Consider the following 18,332-nt stretch of genomic DNA (forward strand, 5'->3'; position numbering starts at 1 on the left):
AAAAAAATAACATGGTCCTTGTCAAGTTCGTTAGTATTGCTAAACAGCGTGGTCTTGAACGCTCCACTAAACGAGCGCCAGAGTGGAGTTGAATAAAAAGACAATCACGTTTGCTCACAATGTGTGTCATGTGCTTCAAGTACAAATAAAGTAAACGACAGTCCTCTTATATCTCAATGTGCAAAATAAGGCGTTATTATAATTTGTTGAGAAGAAAATGATACGATTCGCCAACATCAAGTTTTATACATGTATTTATTCGTTCTTCGTGTCGCTTATTCACCACCATGAAAGTTTCAGGAGCAACATCTGCTTAGGCTGATAAATCAGAGAACACCGGCTGGATGATCATCAATTGGACAGCGCTTTTACATGACAAAAATAAGGTAAGACGTCATTAGACGTCTCAGTGGAGGCAAACTGTATCAACGTTTTCGTGTGCTGTGATGCACGGGCTATCAGCAAAAATAATCAAAATGCTGTGTATCACTTGCCACGTTTACATGGAGCCAAATATTGCCAATTACAATCGAAATATTTGTTCAAACCGAATAAATGTGTTCCATATAAACACCTCATTCGGAATGAACAGGCCCAAACCGAATGGAATTTCATTCCGATTCACAGGGGTGGAATATTCCTTTTCCCAAACCGATTAGAAGTAAAATTATATCATGTAAACAGGGAAGCGGAATGGTGTCTGGTTGCGTTCTTTCTGCACATGCGCCGTACTGACGTGGTGACGTCACTTTGTGATGGAAGTAACGTCGCTTGCAACATGGCTTCCAAGCACACGCACAGCGCACCCACACAACTTTTTAAATGAACGGCGTGTCATCCTGAAGTTTTGTTTCCACTCGAAAAGTTTAAACAGCAGCTGATCTGACGATCGATCTCCATGTTTTGCAATGTGACGCTTTGTTTTGATTAATCTGCGCATGTCATACGGCAGTTGTCAAACGTCCTTTCGGAATAAAGGCAGACACATGTAAACGCTGGATCGGAATAGATGAAGTGACATGTAAACAGCTGATGTGAAATTTCCATTCGGAATGATTTGAATCGGTATGAATAAAAGTCAGCGTGTAAACGTGGCTACTGTCTACCCTAATCATATGTAAAGCTTTGGAATCTAACTATCTCAATAATAATATTGGAATAAGTTGGATCAAACAATAATTTACCAACACAGCAGGAGAGTGCTCACACGAGCGAACTTGACATATGAACAGTATCAGTTTTGTGCTACTCTCGTCTCATCCTGTCTTTCCTGTTCAATTTGCTTCTGCTGCTCGTTTTGTGAAATATCGACAGAGCAGTCCTATTCATTAATCTTCCGCTCAGGTTCAAATTGGAAATGCAGAACGGCCGACATGTCTATGTAGTGAAAGAGTGTCACTGTAGAAGCCCAGCAGTGACGTCACCGCCCAGAGTGCATTGCGTCGTCAACAACAATAGCGACCTACTAATTACACTAATTTTACAAATTTAATTCAAACGAAAACATCAAAAGGGGTTTTAATATCAAATTATTAGAATTCATTTTTTAAGAACTACATGTCTTTCCATCCGTGCTACCCTTTAATAAATAAAACATAATGAACAACCACAATGGGAATATATCAAACGCCCACATTAAAACTTTTCAGACAATAAGGACACTCAAGATTCTTTTTCTCTGTGTCTAAGCAGCTTTACAAGAGAGATTTAAAAGAAAGAAAAAAAAACGGGAATAAATCTCACCCAGTTTCACCGCTTGTTCTTCTATTTGCCCATACTCCGATATCCATTCCAACTTAAAAGAACCACATTTCATTTTTGCTATGCCTTGATGAGTGTAGTGTTGCTGCCCGTTTGTTTCGTCAGGATAAGGAGTTAGCGTTTGCGTCTCTTAATACCCATATGGGCAGGGCACATATGCAAACACTGTCAATGCTATGATTGGTTGTGTAGTGGACAGTGTTGTTAATAACGGCGTTACAATATAACGGGGTTACTAATGGCGTTATTTTTTTCAGTAGTGGGTAATCTAATTAATTACTTTTCTCATTTTGGCAACGCCGTTACCGTTACTGAGGACGGAAAAGCATGCGTTACTATGCATTACTATATTGGTCGAAAAGTCTGAGGGAGACGGACTCACCGAGACGACAGAGCAGAGCAGGAGTAGGGAGGAGGCAAGTAAGTTGTGACGCCGAGCAAACGCGATGCTAGGTAGCTCCAATAATACATGTTGTAGCCGATAGCCTACAAACTACGCCCGCATGTTATGGTAGATATGGTAGACATGGTAGATATCACATGTACTGTACATAGATATAACTAGATGCAAAATGACAGACATGGCACTAAATGAGTTAGTAGACAGCCGCCATCTTAAAGCAGTAGACTTTTTAGGACGGCTCTGTTGTAGAGAACCTTCCTAGCGAACCTAAGTAACTTTTTATCTAAAATACTTCTAAATCGGCAAAATCTTGACTTGAATCTATCTTTACATGATGAAACAGTTTTAAAACTTTCATATGTCGAAAGTAGAGAGAAGGGAACTAATGCAATAGTGGGAGCAATTTTAACAACTTTTAACAGTTGATTCAGGGTAAAGGGTAAATTACGGTAAAGAATTGGGCTCGGGCCAATTGTACCAAAAACCTTCACAAAAAACTTCACATAGTGTGGCCAATGTTTTTTTTTTTTTTTTTGTTTTTTTTTTGAGGGAAAAAAAAAAGTAATTATCACCAATTACTTTGCCAAGTAACTAATTACTCTTACATTCAGGTAATTGAGTTACTAACACAATTACTTTTTGGGAGAAGTAATATGTAACTATAATTAATTACTTTTTTTCAGTAAGATTAACAACACTGGTAGTGTAAGTGAACTGTATCGTATTTTTGGCTAGAAACCTGCTGCTCATTGAGTTATGTTGCAAAATTTTTTATTTTTATATTTTTAGAGTACAGTGCTGGCCAAAAGTATAGGCACCCGTGCAATTCTCTCAGATAATGCTCAGTTTATCCCAGAAAATGATTGCAATTACAAATGCTTTGGTAATAATATATTTATTTATTGTTCTTGCAATGAAAAAACACAAAAGAGAATGGGAAAAAAATCATTATCATTTTACCCAAAACTACAAAAATGAGCCGGACAAAACTACTGGCACCCTTTGAAAAATCATGTGATGCTTCTCCAATGTGTATAATTAACAGCACCTGTTACTTACCTGTGGCACATAACAAATGGTGACAGTAACTAAGTCACACTTGCAGCCAGTCAAAATGGATTAAAGTTCACTCAACCTCTGTCCTGTGTCCTTGTGTGTACCACATTGAGCATGGAGAGAAGAAAGAAGACCAAAGAACTGTCTAAGGACTTGAGAAGCAAAATTGTGAGGAAGCATGGGCATTCTCAAGGCTACAAGTCCATCTCCAAAGACCTGAATATTCCTGTGTCTACCATGTGCAGTGTCATCAATAAGCAGGGGTGCACATAATTTTTTTGCCCAGGTTCTCAGAGGAGGACCTGGAGATGGGACTTGGTCCTCATTGAGCTTGAGAGCCGACCCGCCTGATGCGATAAATTTATGACAAGCTTTACTTAGAGCCAAATAACTTTAATTAATTATATTAACAATTAATGCTTGATTAACATCAACTGGCACAACAAAATTGCCATTACTTTGAAGTGAAATGTAAAGAAATAAGAAGCACCAATTCAAAATAAAGGGCATTATGTGGCTCCCACATTAACTCCAAGCCTTTTGAAAAGTGGGATATCCTCCTAATAAGACCTCATTGAACGTGCATGTTTAGCTTTGTAAAATGCGAGCAAAAACACGTTTGTCAGTGCATGTCGCTGTTCATTACCTTTATTCCGCCACTTGTCCATAGGGCGAGTGGGGTCCTGTTTGACATCGATAGTTTGCTTAATTGCCACATGCTCTCTGTTTTTTTTCGTGCTTTTCAAAGTTTAGATGGCTGAAATTCTTTGACCCTACATAAAATGCGCTGCTCTTATCGGCGACATTGGGATTCTCACGGCACATTTTGTACCGCATTTCCGTGCGAGCATCATTTGCTTCTAGCCATGGTACCTCCTGTAGCCACTTTTCAGCAAAAGTCCTTTTTTTCGGTAGCTCCGGTGACGTCTCTGTCGTCTGTCTGTCTTTTGACGGGGGTGGGGGAACACGGAAGTAATTTAGTGATGGCCAAATGAAGCCTCATGAAGCAATGAAGCTTTGCAGCCAATTGGTTTGCACATGTAGCAAAGCTTCATGGTGCTTCATTTACCCAATGGCGCCATCAAGTGGTCTAGAAGCCCAAGAGGTCAACATTGTTAAGAATTCAATGGCTATTTGCTTAAGACAAAGATATGAATGTGCTTGTGTTAGTAATTTAGTATGTGAACAAAATACAACAAGTGCTAAGGGTAATTTGTTATTCATTTTTATTTAGAAATAATAGCTTTCCCACAGTGGCTGGCTTAAAATAGTTTCTTTTGTTTTTTGGAAAATATTTCACCAGCTTTAGTAAATATTCTTTCACAAGGCACAGATGAAGCTGGGGTGCAGAGAAATGTGAGTGCCAGTTTATATAAATTTGGCTAGGTATTCTTTTGTGCCTCCCAGTACACTAATGGATTGTTCATTCTGTTGATGTTTGGTTCAGATAGGTACACACACACACACTCACATTTATATTAAAGTAGTTTTTCTCCCTTACCTTATTGAAAGCAATCAAATCAAAATGTTCCCATACAGGGGAGAATCGCTCTTTTCGCGCAGGTTCCATCGCAAGCAAAGGACAAGGCTTGAAAAAAGATTGCACTGGTTGCACTGTTGCGCACAGACGTAACAAGTACAGGAGCCCGAAATCCACAAAATGTGAGATAACAGGCGATCGCCATTGCGTTTTGCAACCAAATTATACCGTAGTCTGTCCTGTTTTTGCAATGTGCGCCACTTCCGAAGCACTCACGAGAATATCGGCGAGGCTTCCCACGTCATCATTTCCGGGTTTTGCCGAAATGCAGCGCGCCTCGCTACAAGCTTCATGGAAACCCCCCTCCCATTACTCGACACAAGCTTCGGAACCTCGGCTCATTTTGTCCCATCACTAAAGTAATTACTCAGTGTGGCCTGCCTCTTCAAAATTTTGAGAAGTTATTTTCTCGTGTCCGCCACAAAGACAGTGGTTAGCCATCGGTACGCAAAAGCGTATGGAAGCCGTTGAGGGCCAGCGCATTTGTCTACGTCCAGTACGCATAAACGCATGTGGACCAATTATGTGCACCCCTGTCAATAAGTGTAAAGCCCATGGCACTGCGGCTAACCTCCCTAGATGTGGACGGAAAAGAAAAATTGACGAGAGATTTCAATTAAAGATTGTGTGGATGGTGGATAAAGAACCTCTACTAACTTCCAAACAAGTCCAAGCTGTCCTGCAGTCCAAGGGTACAACAGTGTCAACCCGTACTCTCCGTCGGCGTCTGAATGAAAAGGGACTCTATGGTAGGATACCCAGGAAGACCCGACTTCTGACCCAGAGACATAAAAAAAGCCAGGCTGGAGGTTGCCAAAACTTACCTGAGAAAGCCAAAAACGTTTTGGAAGAAAAATCACACAAAACTACCCCGAATGATGTCACACCGCGGCGGGCTTGTTGATTGATCAACAACCCGCCCGACGGCAAGCAAGTTACAGCTTGTCGCTCCCCTGCTGCCGGCAGGAGAGCTCTTTTGCCGGGAAGCAGCTGGAAAATGAACGCCGGACAAACCGCCCGATGTCGGAGGAGCACGTAGCTGCCACATGGTCAACACGAATATGGCGTAAATTAATGCTTGAAAACATGGCGAAGACGTAAACATTGAGAGAGCGGCGTGCAGTTTTTGTGTGCAGCTAACAAGCTGATGTGTCTGAGGAGAACTTTTGCACATGTCGGTCCAAACGTTAGTAAATATTCCTTTATTCAAAGAAAGTTTGTAGTGTTACTTTCTAATCGCTGTATTCACTGCAAAGTTCAGTTTGACAAAGTTCACAGAGTTCAGTTCAAGTTCGAAGTTTAACACAAATTTCTGATGGGGTCGAAACAGAACACCGGCCACTCAAAGAGGGCAATAGGCGAGTACAGCGCTCTCCTGGCGGGGGGGTGCGACAAGCCGCCGGTCATCGGTCAAGTGGCATTCTCTGTGGACAAGCAGCATGTCAGCCACAAAATGCAAGCCACCTCCATATTAAAACGTGTGCCATGATCCCAGTATTTGACATATTACAAAACACAATGTTTACTCTCTTCTTCGTAGGTCCAATGGTATCACAGTTGTCACACACTTGTTTCGGCCAATCAAAAAAGGCTCACACGCCTTTCCCTGGTGCAGGTAAAAAAGCCTGCAGCCGTTTTGCTGGCGTGATGCAAAAAATAAACGAAATATTCCGCAAAATCAGCTGAATCCGCAGTCCATCTGCATGTTATAAAGCAATACTGTATTGTGAGATGCTGACCCGGGTGACGTCACATTCGTCCTAAACTCGAGACTGGAGCCGGAAGTCACTCATTTTCATGATGCGGGATTCAAAAATTGAATATATAAAATGATCGCTTCCACACACGTCCAAGCGGTGCATTTCATTCAGGAGCATAAAACACCACGTGAAATATGAAATAAACAGGCTTTTTTTGTGTCTTAAGCACTTTAAATGCCGTCAACGTTTTTTGTGCTGTATTTGTCGTAACTGTTAGTCCATCCCACCGTAGCGCACGACATTTTGATGGCTTTTTGCAACCTCCAAAATCAGTGACATAGACTGATAATCCCTCTATACGTTTTTTTTGGTTTGTTTTTGTTTACAAAATACATGTAGTCAAACTTTTAAAAATCAGGCAATTCATTTAATTGCAGTGAATTCTTTGATGCGTAGGCTCTGGCACTAGTAGATAATGTCTCGTGTCTCTAATGTTGAGGGGACTGACTGGAGCTTTTGTGCCATAACACGGGTGGTTGGAACACAGAAGCAGCACAGAAGAAAAAACATATTAGCAAAGGTGAACTGTGTCAGACAAAATCCACAGTGGGGAAACTCCTGAGGACCAGCAGGTGACAGGTGAAAAGCATGCTGGGACTCGCCGGCCGTTAAATTGAGCCGCGAGGAGTGATGTGACCGCTTGTACGTGCTCAGCAAAGGGAAAAAGAAGCTCAACACTGACCTGTACTGTACAGGCGGTGGTGGGAGGGCGCAGGATGGTGGATGATTGGGCACACCTACAGTTCACCTGGGACATCTGGTGGGCTTCAAATCAAGTTGTCAGGAGGCGTCCGCATTCCTGCACCATGAGAGCCACGCTGTGCCTGCTTTAAAATGACAGATGTTTCGTTTATAGCAGTGACATCTAATGCAATCACAAAACATGCCACAGCACTCTGTACAGTGACCCCTTACTACTTTGCGCTTGAAACTTCACACCCTCAGTCCATCACAACTTTTTTCAATTAAAAAAAAATTAAAAATAAATACATATCTTGTTTAAAAATGTTAAGATATATGCAAGCAAACATTTATAAATCATTACTTTCTTTTATATACAAAATTATTTATTATTTATATATATTTAATAAAAATATGCATACATATATTTAATATATACTTGGGGGGGGGGCAAAAAGGGAAAACATGTCTTTTATGTATCTCCTTCCAATGCTGTAAATTCTGAAAACATTGAACACCCACCCTCAAAGAAACAAAACAAAACATATAACTGCAAAAAACGAGGGATCACTGTATTTTGAGCGTTGATGATGTGTTGAGATTTTTTAGCCTTCATAATAGTCAAAATCCTCTTTTTTGAGCATCTTAATAACAAATATTGTTTTACATGTTTATTTTATTGGTAACACCTTACATACTCTTCATAACGATATTGGTGGGACACGAGGCCAATTAATAGGGGGCCTGCTTTGTTGGCGGAATCACAGAGCTTTTTTTTGTTGAAAATTCTTGTGAATAAATGCTTAAATATCTGAATTTGTTGATAGATATGGACGTAAAACAGTCTCGATTCTTGGTTAAAAGCAAAAAAACGTGCAATTAGCATTTATTTTATGTAAATAAGCCGAAGTACAATGTTAGTCTGTTAGTCAATGTAGCGGCCGCCATATGTAAACAGAGCTTTTCCGGTGAAAGTTCTTGTGAATAAATGCTTAAATCCCTGAATTCTTTATAGATATGGACGCAAAACAGTTTCGATTCTTGGTTAAAAACAAACAAACAAACAAAAAAGTGCAGTTAGCATTTATTTTACGTAAATATGCCTAAGTATGATTTTAGTCTGTTTGTCAATGTAGCGGATGCCATATATAAACAGCGCTTTTCATGTTATGATTCTTGTGAATAAATGCTAAGATCGCTAAATTCTTTATAGATATGAACGTAAATCTGTCTCGATTCTTGGTTAAAAGCAAAAAAAAAACGTGCAGTTAGCGTTTATTTTACATAAAAATGTCGAAGTACGATGCTAGTTTGTTAGTCAATGTGGCGGCCTCCATCTGTAAACAGAGCTTTCTAAGTTGAAAATTATTGTGAATAAATGCTTAAATCCCCGAATTCTTTATAGATTTGAACGTAAAACAGTCTCGTTTCTTTGTTGAAAGAGCAAAAAAACGGGCAGTCAGTCTTTACGTAAATATGTCGAAGAAAGATGTTAGTATTTTAGACAATGTGGCAGCAGCCTTACAACAAAGAGCTTTTTACGTTAAAAATTCTTGAGAAAAAACGAAAACTACTGTATAATAATTACCTTGAATCCTCGAACAAATGACTCCTGAGACAATCCTTCCTGTTTGTACACGGTACACCTTTTGTACTTTTTCAACATAAATCCGGCGTTGGATCGTTGCATGTGTCGCTGCAACCGACTGCGAATAACTGAATCGGATTGTGGGATGGCCCCCTACTTGAAGGTGTGGCGCAGTGAAGATGTAATCTGACCCATTAATATCATTATGAAGTCTATGCACTTTATTTGACAGTGTGTTCATAAGACTGTCATTAGAACATCATCATTAAGACATGACACTGTCATGATCATTAATGAATGCTTATGACATTCATGAAGCTTCCTACTACCTCACAGCTCTCCAGTCCCAGCGTCTCTTAAAGGGACCATGCATAGTTACGGACATTACAGTATAAAATAAAATAATAATATGAATAAATTAATTTACAGAAAAAATCCCAAGAATTGCATGTTGTTTAAAGAATCTAACGTCATTTGAAAGAGTCGGAGATTTGTTGATGCACTGAAAAGCTGGACCAACAAATCACGCGGCTGACATTAAAAAGAAAAAAAAAAGACTTTGGAACTTTGCTGCACCTAGGGAGCAAGCAGCCAGGATCAAACAGTATTTCAACATGCCAAAAAGACAGATGTGTTACTGTCTTTTTACAAAAAGAACGAAGATGGTTCAAAACGGGTCAGAAAAGCAACAACCAGCAATGATGGCAGCTGCAGTGACCATGCTAACGGAGAGGGCATGCTAACAGCAGGAGGCTAACGCCGCAGCAGCTAGCCAGGTTCACAGACACCCAGCCAAGCTAGGGCAGTGGAGTGCTACTGTGGCAGCAGTTGGTCAGGTTCAGCGCCACACGGAGTGGGGGCCAGCTACAGCGCCAGCAGTCAGCCATGTGGACCACCAACAGCCGGAGCAACAGGCCAGTACCCTTGTGGGAAATTCGGGTATGGGCTGCACAATTTGTAAGGCGGTGGGAGGTTTGGGGCCAGAGAAGACGGGGGGGATAAAACTCACAAAAGAATGGTGTTGTGTTATTTATTGTACTCTCTGATTTTTTTTAAGCTTTTGCAAGTTAGACTGTACGTTACGCTAAGTCCCGCCTATGGTTATGTGGGAAATTGCCCGTGGTGTTCAGAGTATAGCCTAAATAATTGTAAATTGTTGTCATAACATTTGTACCATGGATATTATCTGAAATTGAGGCTTGTAAGTCCCACAGCATGGCAAGTGGGCATTTGCGTGTTGTTTTCAGCAGCATTTTCTGCGTCTGTTCCAGGACCTGTGCCTGTCTCGTCATCCCTGCGCTGTCAAATGTACTTTGTGTTCAGGCACCTTATGATTTACAAATTAAGCATTGCTTGTATGGAAAAAAATCGCGAGCATGACAACTTTGGACCGAAATGGCTGTTTTTAGATGGTATCATGGGAAAAACTAAAAAAGATCCTCAGCCCCCCCTGTTGTGAATGACTTACAGCGCCCCTGTTAGATTGTATAGGATATTACAAAGATTTTTTTTTATGTTTGGGGGTGAGGCTTGACTCATTTTATTAATGGCAGTTTCACTGATTTCAAAAGGGATTTGTTTTAAGCAACCAGTATAACCACAGAGCGAATTAAACGCGAATTTGAAGGCACGGCTCTGAGAATTTAAGTTTCGAGACGTGAAAGTCAAATTCTGCATGTTATATATTTTTCATTGATCCCCCCACACTCAAAAAAATAAACATGCGCGCTAATAACTTTTAAATAGGTGTTTTTCATTGTATATACACATTACTTTTGTGTTTTTAAACATCACTGAAATTGTACTTATCATGTAAGAGAGTCAGTTAAAAGACTTATGAATAAAACATTCCTTAATATATATGTAACGTGATTAAATTAAATAAAATTACATTTTAAATAAGTACTTTTCATTTTATACGGTGGAAAACCAGACAAGGCTGAAAACGCAGTTTCTGCTCTTGCACCCCTCTTTAAAATAAACTGCTGGATTTTTAAGCCAAACGAACTGTTGTGTTTGATAGAACAATATGTCTATATGCTGCCATAGCAGATTCATGATGCCTTAAGCCCCCAAACTATTTTTAATATATCCGTTTTACCCCGGAAACCCCCGTTTACAGACGTCGTGCAACTGCTTTTGTTTCAACCCAGCCATAAAACGAAGGTAAGTAATTATATTTGTTATTCAAAATGTCTGTCATTTTGAGCTTAGAATCATTAATCAATGTCTAATATTTCATTTAAAAAAGAAACGACTTTAAAAAAAACTATTCACTCGCATATTTTAAACTTTAAAAAAATTACGTCACTATGAAAAAAATTGGTGTCTGTACATAAGTGACGGATATCTACCTCATAACTATCACTTAATTGTATTTTTCTTGTTACTGTCACATTTTCCCCGATATGTTTGATGATAAATATTAGATCCAAACAAAGAAAAATTGAAATACAACATTTAAAAGGGTAAAGATATGAAAATGAAAATCTTGACCACTCTGCGATTTCTGCATTGCGACCCTTGTTATATTACCATGTTTCACCTGTAAAATCCCCCCCAAATCCTGCTGTGGCCATTCACAGCTGTGTCTTGATACTTGGTGATACATGCTACACGGAGTTTTTGGAACGAAACAAGGTAAGTACGCGATAATATCTCGTTAAAATCATGGCGTCTTTAATTATGCTCTTGCGTGCTCTCTCCTCCAGTTAGGGTTTTGCTATTTAATTTTTTTTAAAAATGCCCTTGTGTTCAAACTTTTTCTTCCCCCAGAAAATGGAGATTTTAAGCTCCAGTTTGGGTTTTGCTATATATATATTTTTTAAATGCCCTCTTGTTCAAACTTTTTCTTCCCCCAGAAAATTGAGATTTTAAGCTTTCCAATGATGTATCACACATGCATATAGGGCAATTTTGAAATTTAGCCAAATTGGGGGTCTCAGAGCGGAACTTCAAGTCACCTGAGTGTTTTCCGCCATATACAGTACATATTAGCTTTTTGTTTTTACAAATGACTGAATCCAGTGTTAGATTGATCATGTAAGAGAGTCAATTAAAACACTTATGAAACAGCATTGCTTAATACATATGTAATGTGACTGCACAAATTATATGACTTTTGTCCCTCTGAGTTTACCATAAAAAGCTAAATCTGTGGAGTGAATTTTTTGGTCTAAATTATTGTTGAGTGATTGGTGTTGTTTTAACACAAACACACCTGGCAGAGTTAAATGCTTGTGGGTGAAGTGACACCACGACTGTAACAGAATAGTGAGCCTGAATTTTGTGCTTACTTAAGGGATGCAAAGTCCCTCTGTTACCTCTTGCGAGCGCAACAGTAGGGTACATTTGCCAGTGAGCCCCATGTCCTGCACTAGGGTCCCCCAGTCATCCAGAATATTAATGACATCACAATGAATATTTGAAATTAACACTCCTATTTTAAGGAAATAAAAGATGGTTGCACATTTTGCATGTAAAATGTTTAAATAGGAATTGCTTAACTTCTTCAAGTAGTTTATTAAGTCTTACTTAAATCATTTAGGCACTTTTCATTCAACTACATAACTGATAACTACTTATAGCAGTTGTGTGAAACCACTTGAAATAAGGTTGTTGCATAAATACCATGTTTCATTTTTTTTTTTTTTTTTTTGGTATGCAATCCCACGTCAGAGCCAACGTGCATTTGAACGATAGCTCTGAGAGAGTAGTGCTACTGCTAAGTGTGCGCACCTCCCAGTTGAGATCAGACCCCCCTAAACGCCTCCTTCCTTCCCTCTCTCCTGGACTCCTTCCTTCCCTGTCGGCTCGTCCTAATTGCCGGTATAGACGTGTCGTGCAAAGGCAGGCGGCACATCGTCTAGCTCCACGTTGGACTATTCTCACCTGGCGGACTCCTTTGATTTTGCACCTCGGCGACTCTTTTTTTCACTAGGACTGCTAAAATAAAAGTGTGGACTCCTGTTAGTCTACCGCGTGACACGATTTTATTTCTTCTCAATGTTTTTGGCTGGACGTCTGCCGTCACATCAGGACAAGGGAAAATAGTAAGCGCAGTGTGGTTTCATTTTTAAGCGTCCTCTGGATTTTTGTATCATTTTTTTTTTTGCACTTGACTGAGTTGACATTGTGCCGGGATGGATTCCTTCATCGTGGCAGCTCTGGTCCTGTGCTCGCTAACGGCCACAGCCTGCGGGGACAAAGGCTCCGGCAAAGCCAGGAGTTGTTCGGATATAAGGCACTTTTATAGCGGGAAAGGATTCCCTCTGGACGGGGTTCCTCAGTCTGAAATATCCGGTGAGTGGCAACAACTCCGACGTTTGTCTCTGTCCATAAACGCACCACATGCAGAAAGTAAAATCAGAAACTGTCAAACTTTAATGTCAAAACTGGCTTATCTATCTATCTATCTATCTATCTATCTATCTATCTATCTATCTATCTATCTATCTATCTATCTATCTATCTATCTATCTATCTATCTATCTATCTATCTATCTATCTATCTATCTATCTATCTATCTATCTATCTATCTATCTATCTATCTATCTATCTATCATCTTGAGCATTTTAAAATAGTCATGCTACTTTTGCATTGAAGCCTGTATTTCAGCTGTAGAGATAAATCAGGGGTCAGCAACCCGTGGCTCTGCAGCTGCATGCGGCTCTTTGATCCCTTTGATATGGCTGTTTTAAAAATGAAACATGAATATTTGATTAAAACATATTGTTGTGCTTTTTAGATCTAACAAAAGAATTTTGAGTTGCTGTAGTGAGACGCACTTTCTTTGTAAACTGAACACTCATCAATCATTAGTCATCATACAGTCATTAATTCACTGGCTATGTAAAGTCATGGTGCCACCTTTCAAGTGACACAGTGACTTTACATGTCATGGTCATGGTGTTCTAAGTGACACAGTGACTTTACATAGTTGGTGAAATAATGACCTGTGTTAGTGTTCTGTGAATAAAAGTGTATAAAAAGTGAGCCTGACTGGTTTCCGACCCTTTGGCTGACATCTTAATTTGAGATGGCAAGAAATGTGTGTGGCTCGCAGTGTTGTCTTTTCCTTGGAAACCTAGTCGAAATGGCTGTTTAGGGGTTAAAGGTAGCCGACCCTTGAGAAACATGTTAACCTTATTGACATTTCATAGAAATGTGGTGTGATATCACCACCACAACAATAAGACTTTTTAAAGTAATACAATACAAACAATCGTGTTTTTATCGTTTATATTTTGACAAAGATATGTAGTCATTCACAGGGCAGGCAGGTGGGAGGTAAGTGAACCTGTGGATTTAATAACTAGTTTACTCTCCTTTGGCAGCTGTAAGCTCAAATAAATGTTTCTGGTAGTAGCAGATCAGACATACTCAGCCATTAGAAAAACTGTCACTCAAGTTTATCTACTGGCACGTCTAGTAGATCTCTTGAGGTCACGACATCTTGACGTTATTGACATCAGGACCACAAACTTTTTCGAAGCGGGGAAAGGTTAAAAACGGATGAAAGACATGATGTACACCTAAACATGTTTACATTTTTTGGTATATTTTTTTTGTATTTGATTAGGATCCCCATTAGCTGATGAACACATCTGCTACTCTTGCTGGGGTCCACACAAAACATATAAAACAAACAAGACATCAACATACAAATCAACATAGGCTATACATAAAAGAACCAAAAGAATAAGTTCTTATCTTGGAAATTCACACACTAAAAAAAGGCCTAATTCAATATACTGACAGAAAAAAGAAGAGACAATAAGGAGGTAAATAGACAATAAGCATTATATGACAACACAACAAAGAGAATTCCATTACAATTTCCATCAAAAATGAAATACAGTTGACCCTAAAATACTGCTTTATTTGCTTTTTTAAACTAACTTTGCTTTGAGTTTTTACAATTTGGTCTGGAAGGGCATTCCATTCCATCATAGCTCTACATAATACTGTATGTTGTTTTGAGTTAGTTTTCATGAAAGGTAATGTGTAGTTGCCACTAGTAGCATATCATACATAGATACATTTTCTTTTTTAAATGAAATGTGAAAATATTTTTTCTTCCCACTGGTGATAAAGTGGCATGAAAAGGTTTGAGCACCATGGGTATGGCCAAACATTCATGCCACTGTAGGGGTCTATGTCTCTGTAATTACTCACCAAACGTGTTACTACTAGTGGGCTTTATTTTCTCTTAAATTACTGCCACCCCACTTTCCATGAACTAATATGAGTTTGTACAATTTAAGGTTTTATTTGGTATTTCTTATCTTCCTTGTGGCAATCTGGCAATGAAGCAAAGCTCTATTGAAGCACGCATAGCATAGGCGTTGCCAGACATATTTCTCTGGGGCACGTGCCCCAGTATTGATCCGCGGTGCCCCAGTATAAATTTCCCCAGTTTAAAGAAAAAATGAATACGAGTTTTAAGTCTACATAACATAGGGTGACCATATTTTGATTTCCAAAAAAGAGGACACTCGGCCCGGCCTCGAGATACTTGAATTTTACTCGAAGTTGACTTGAAGATGCCTATATCACTTTAATATGTTTAAAGTGTGCCTCCTCCGTATGGACAGAAAAATTCAGTGTTATTTAAAAAAAAAAAAAAAATTGCCATATTATATACTATATGGAAATAAGTTTTTACTCAACAGGCTTTATTCTTACTAAAACATAATCAAACAATAAAAATGCCCCAAAAAAAAAAAAAAATGAAATAATGACAAACAAAATATAGTACAGTCAATACAGACACACAGTAGGCTATGTGCCACATAAACATTTTTATAAATTACTATCATGACAATTGCCGCTGAGAAATTGTTATTCCCACTTAATTTTTGTTCTCATTCAATGTTCTAGATTGCACGCAAACAATAATCAAAATAAACTGACAAACTATTCAACCAGCATGTTTCCAAACGCAGTTCAAAACTACGTTTCCCATAATGCCTAGCGCGGCTTAGCTCACTGATAGCTACCCTATTAGCGAGTACCGGGAGACAAGGCAAAATCAAACTGTGCTATAAAAGTTAACAATCATTGGCAATGCAACAATGCGACGCCAAACGGGATTTTACAGATCATGCCAGTACAAAGCTCCGACAGAAGTCAACAGTTGCCATTATATACGTTTTTATCGTAAAAAACTTAACAACTGGGCAGATGCTCCTACTTAGAATAAAATACTAAAATTCAACCAAATACACAAACGCAGAACAATTAATACAAGACTAATACAACATGTTGCATCTTTTTGTACACATATAACCCAATATAAAACAGAAGACACATGAGCGACATTAACAGGAGATAAACATACAGAAAGGTGTACAGAGCACTATAGACGTCTCTTAGAACTACACCTTATTGTAGTATGTAACTGCCTTTTCTCTTGCCAAACCGTCAACCCAGTAGATGGCAGTAATGCCCCATAATACAAGGGGTTAACTGTACTCATCTCCCGCACCTACTAGTAGGAGCCACGTCAACGCAGGCAAGCGCTGCCCCCCAGCGGCCGGAGGGATTGTCTTCAAATTGGTCCCGTGAAAAATGATAAAAACCGGACATTTTCTTAAATTTATAAAACCCGGCCGAATGACGAGGACACGACGTGAAAGGTGGACATGTCCGGGCAAAAGAGGACGTTTGGTCACCCTAACATAACACAATCTGCAGAATGTGCCTATTAAATATGGTCATATTACTCCATTCACTCCATACACACAATCTGCACATGGCTCCTTAATATGGTAATTTATGCACGTAACTTTGGCTGTGATAGGCATATGAGTTGACACATCTGTGAAGCACTTTTGGGAGATATGCTGTGTTCATGTGTATCGGGAGATTAAAGTTCCAAAGTTGGAAAATCATTCTGATGTGTTGTGAAACATGGCTGCTACAAAGAAGAACAGCCTATTTTAATGCTCCAATGATACATCACAAGTTGAGTAACTGTTTGGAGCTTTTTATAGACACCGTTTAATAGAGAATAATGTTTTCGTTTACACCAACAACACCTGAAGCAGCATTCAATATTACTGTGGGTGTACCAAACTGCCAATCATACAGTTGACGGTGCAAATGACATCTTCCCACTTCCGTTATGGGTTGGTGCCAGATAAACTGCCCATCGTTTTTGTTCGTTTCTACTTCTGTGTTGATGTTTGTTTGGTTGCTTATTCCCATGAATTGTGAATTTAAATGGTTCAACTTTTCTCTTTACCTATCAGGAAGTTAACTGCGGTTCACTACTATGTTCTCAAATTGAAGTAGGAAATTCGCTGCCATCTTTTAGCTAACTGGCTATGAATACATTGACAATTCAATGCGATTTGATTTAAAGGCTCTTACTCAAGAGCTTTGTCTGATATTGTGTTGATATGATATGTGGTATTTGAACTGTACCAATGCCTATACTATTTATTGCTATTTTTTTTATTGGACCAAAATGAATAAAATCGATCTGTATTGCCTAGTTTTGGGATATAACTGTTCTGATCATAATTTCCAGCTGTTTTACATGCATTTTATCCGTTACTGTTACTGTAATCTGTAACAAGATGTTTTATTTTTTAAATTTCTATTTGACTCAAACAGCATTACTCTTGCAAATGGATATTAGAAAGTTATTAGCTCGTAGCAAGGATAAAAAAGCAAGGAGCAATGAGAGAGGTAAGCTAGGTAACCCACCTAGGCAACATAAAACACTTTTAGGTCACAACCTACCAGTTGAGAAACACCAATTAATTGCATACCAGTTACAGTGATATATCCCCATTTCTCTTTAGACAAAGTACAGCAGCAGAGTGTAGGAAGAGGTGAAGGAGAGATGGAAGTTGATGAGCATGAGTAGAGGTGAATTGACTATTAACAAGGGAGGTCCCAAGTATGATTTTTAGTACTGATGGGTAGGCCTGTTGCGATAACATACTTTAGTAGGCGATAGATATATTGTCTCATAAATTATTGCCGATATTATTGCCTGTTTTTTTTTTTTTTTTTCTTTTAACCTCTTCAACCACAAATATAGTGACAATGCATCCTAATAAATCACCTATTCAAATGCAATAAATTATTATTCTTAAATAAAAGACAAACTAGTTCGGTGCAGAATATGAAATAAGTGACAAACCCAATGTCATTTTTGTGGTCTGCCAATTAGAGCTCATTAAAAGTGTTAATTTGAGCCAAAATGACTGTCATCATTTCATGCAAAGTGTGCATGCAACAAATTTGAAGCCAAGTTTATTATCATTTTTGACATCACAATGGGTGTCATTTTAAAAAATTTTCTTAGTGTAGAATCTGAAGTACCGTATATTTGATTGCTTCCAGACATCTGAACATGACATGCTTTTATTTTTATATGTTCACCGAAAGTGCACATGCTGAACCACTAACCGTAAGCTTTACACTCAGTAAAAAGAAACAAAAATAGAGGGCACTTCGCTTTCGTCATGCATGTGGTATCAGTAGTTTTTCTTTTGTCCGCATCGCTTGCAAATTCTTTGATCCA

The 18,332-nt window shown here is 38.9% G+C and overlaps 1 protein-coding gene across 1 annotated transcript in view; it reads left to right on the forward strand.

Annotated features, from left to right (window-relative positions):
* Positions 1–12,525: 12,525 nt before the first annotated feature.
* Positions 12,526–18,332, forward strand: part of gpc1b (glypican 1b) — a 225,226-nt gene continuing 219,419 nt past the window's right edge. The window contains exon 1 of the mRNA XM_057858322.1: positions 12,526–13,091. Within this exon, the coding sequence (XP_057714305.1) occupies positions 12,932–13,091 (160 nt within the window). The 5' untranslated portion in view covers positions 12,526–12,931. The remainder of the gene's footprint in view (positions 13,092–18,332) is intronic.

Source organism: Corythoichthys intestinalis, chromosome 14, assembly GCF_030265065.1.
Source record: "Corythoichthys intestinalis isolate RoL2023-P3 chromosome 14, ASM3026506v1, whole genome shotgun sequence".
Taxonomy (NCBI): Eukaryota; Metazoa; Chordata; class Actinopteri; order Syngnathiformes; family Syngnathidae; genus Corythoichthys; species Corythoichthys intestinalis.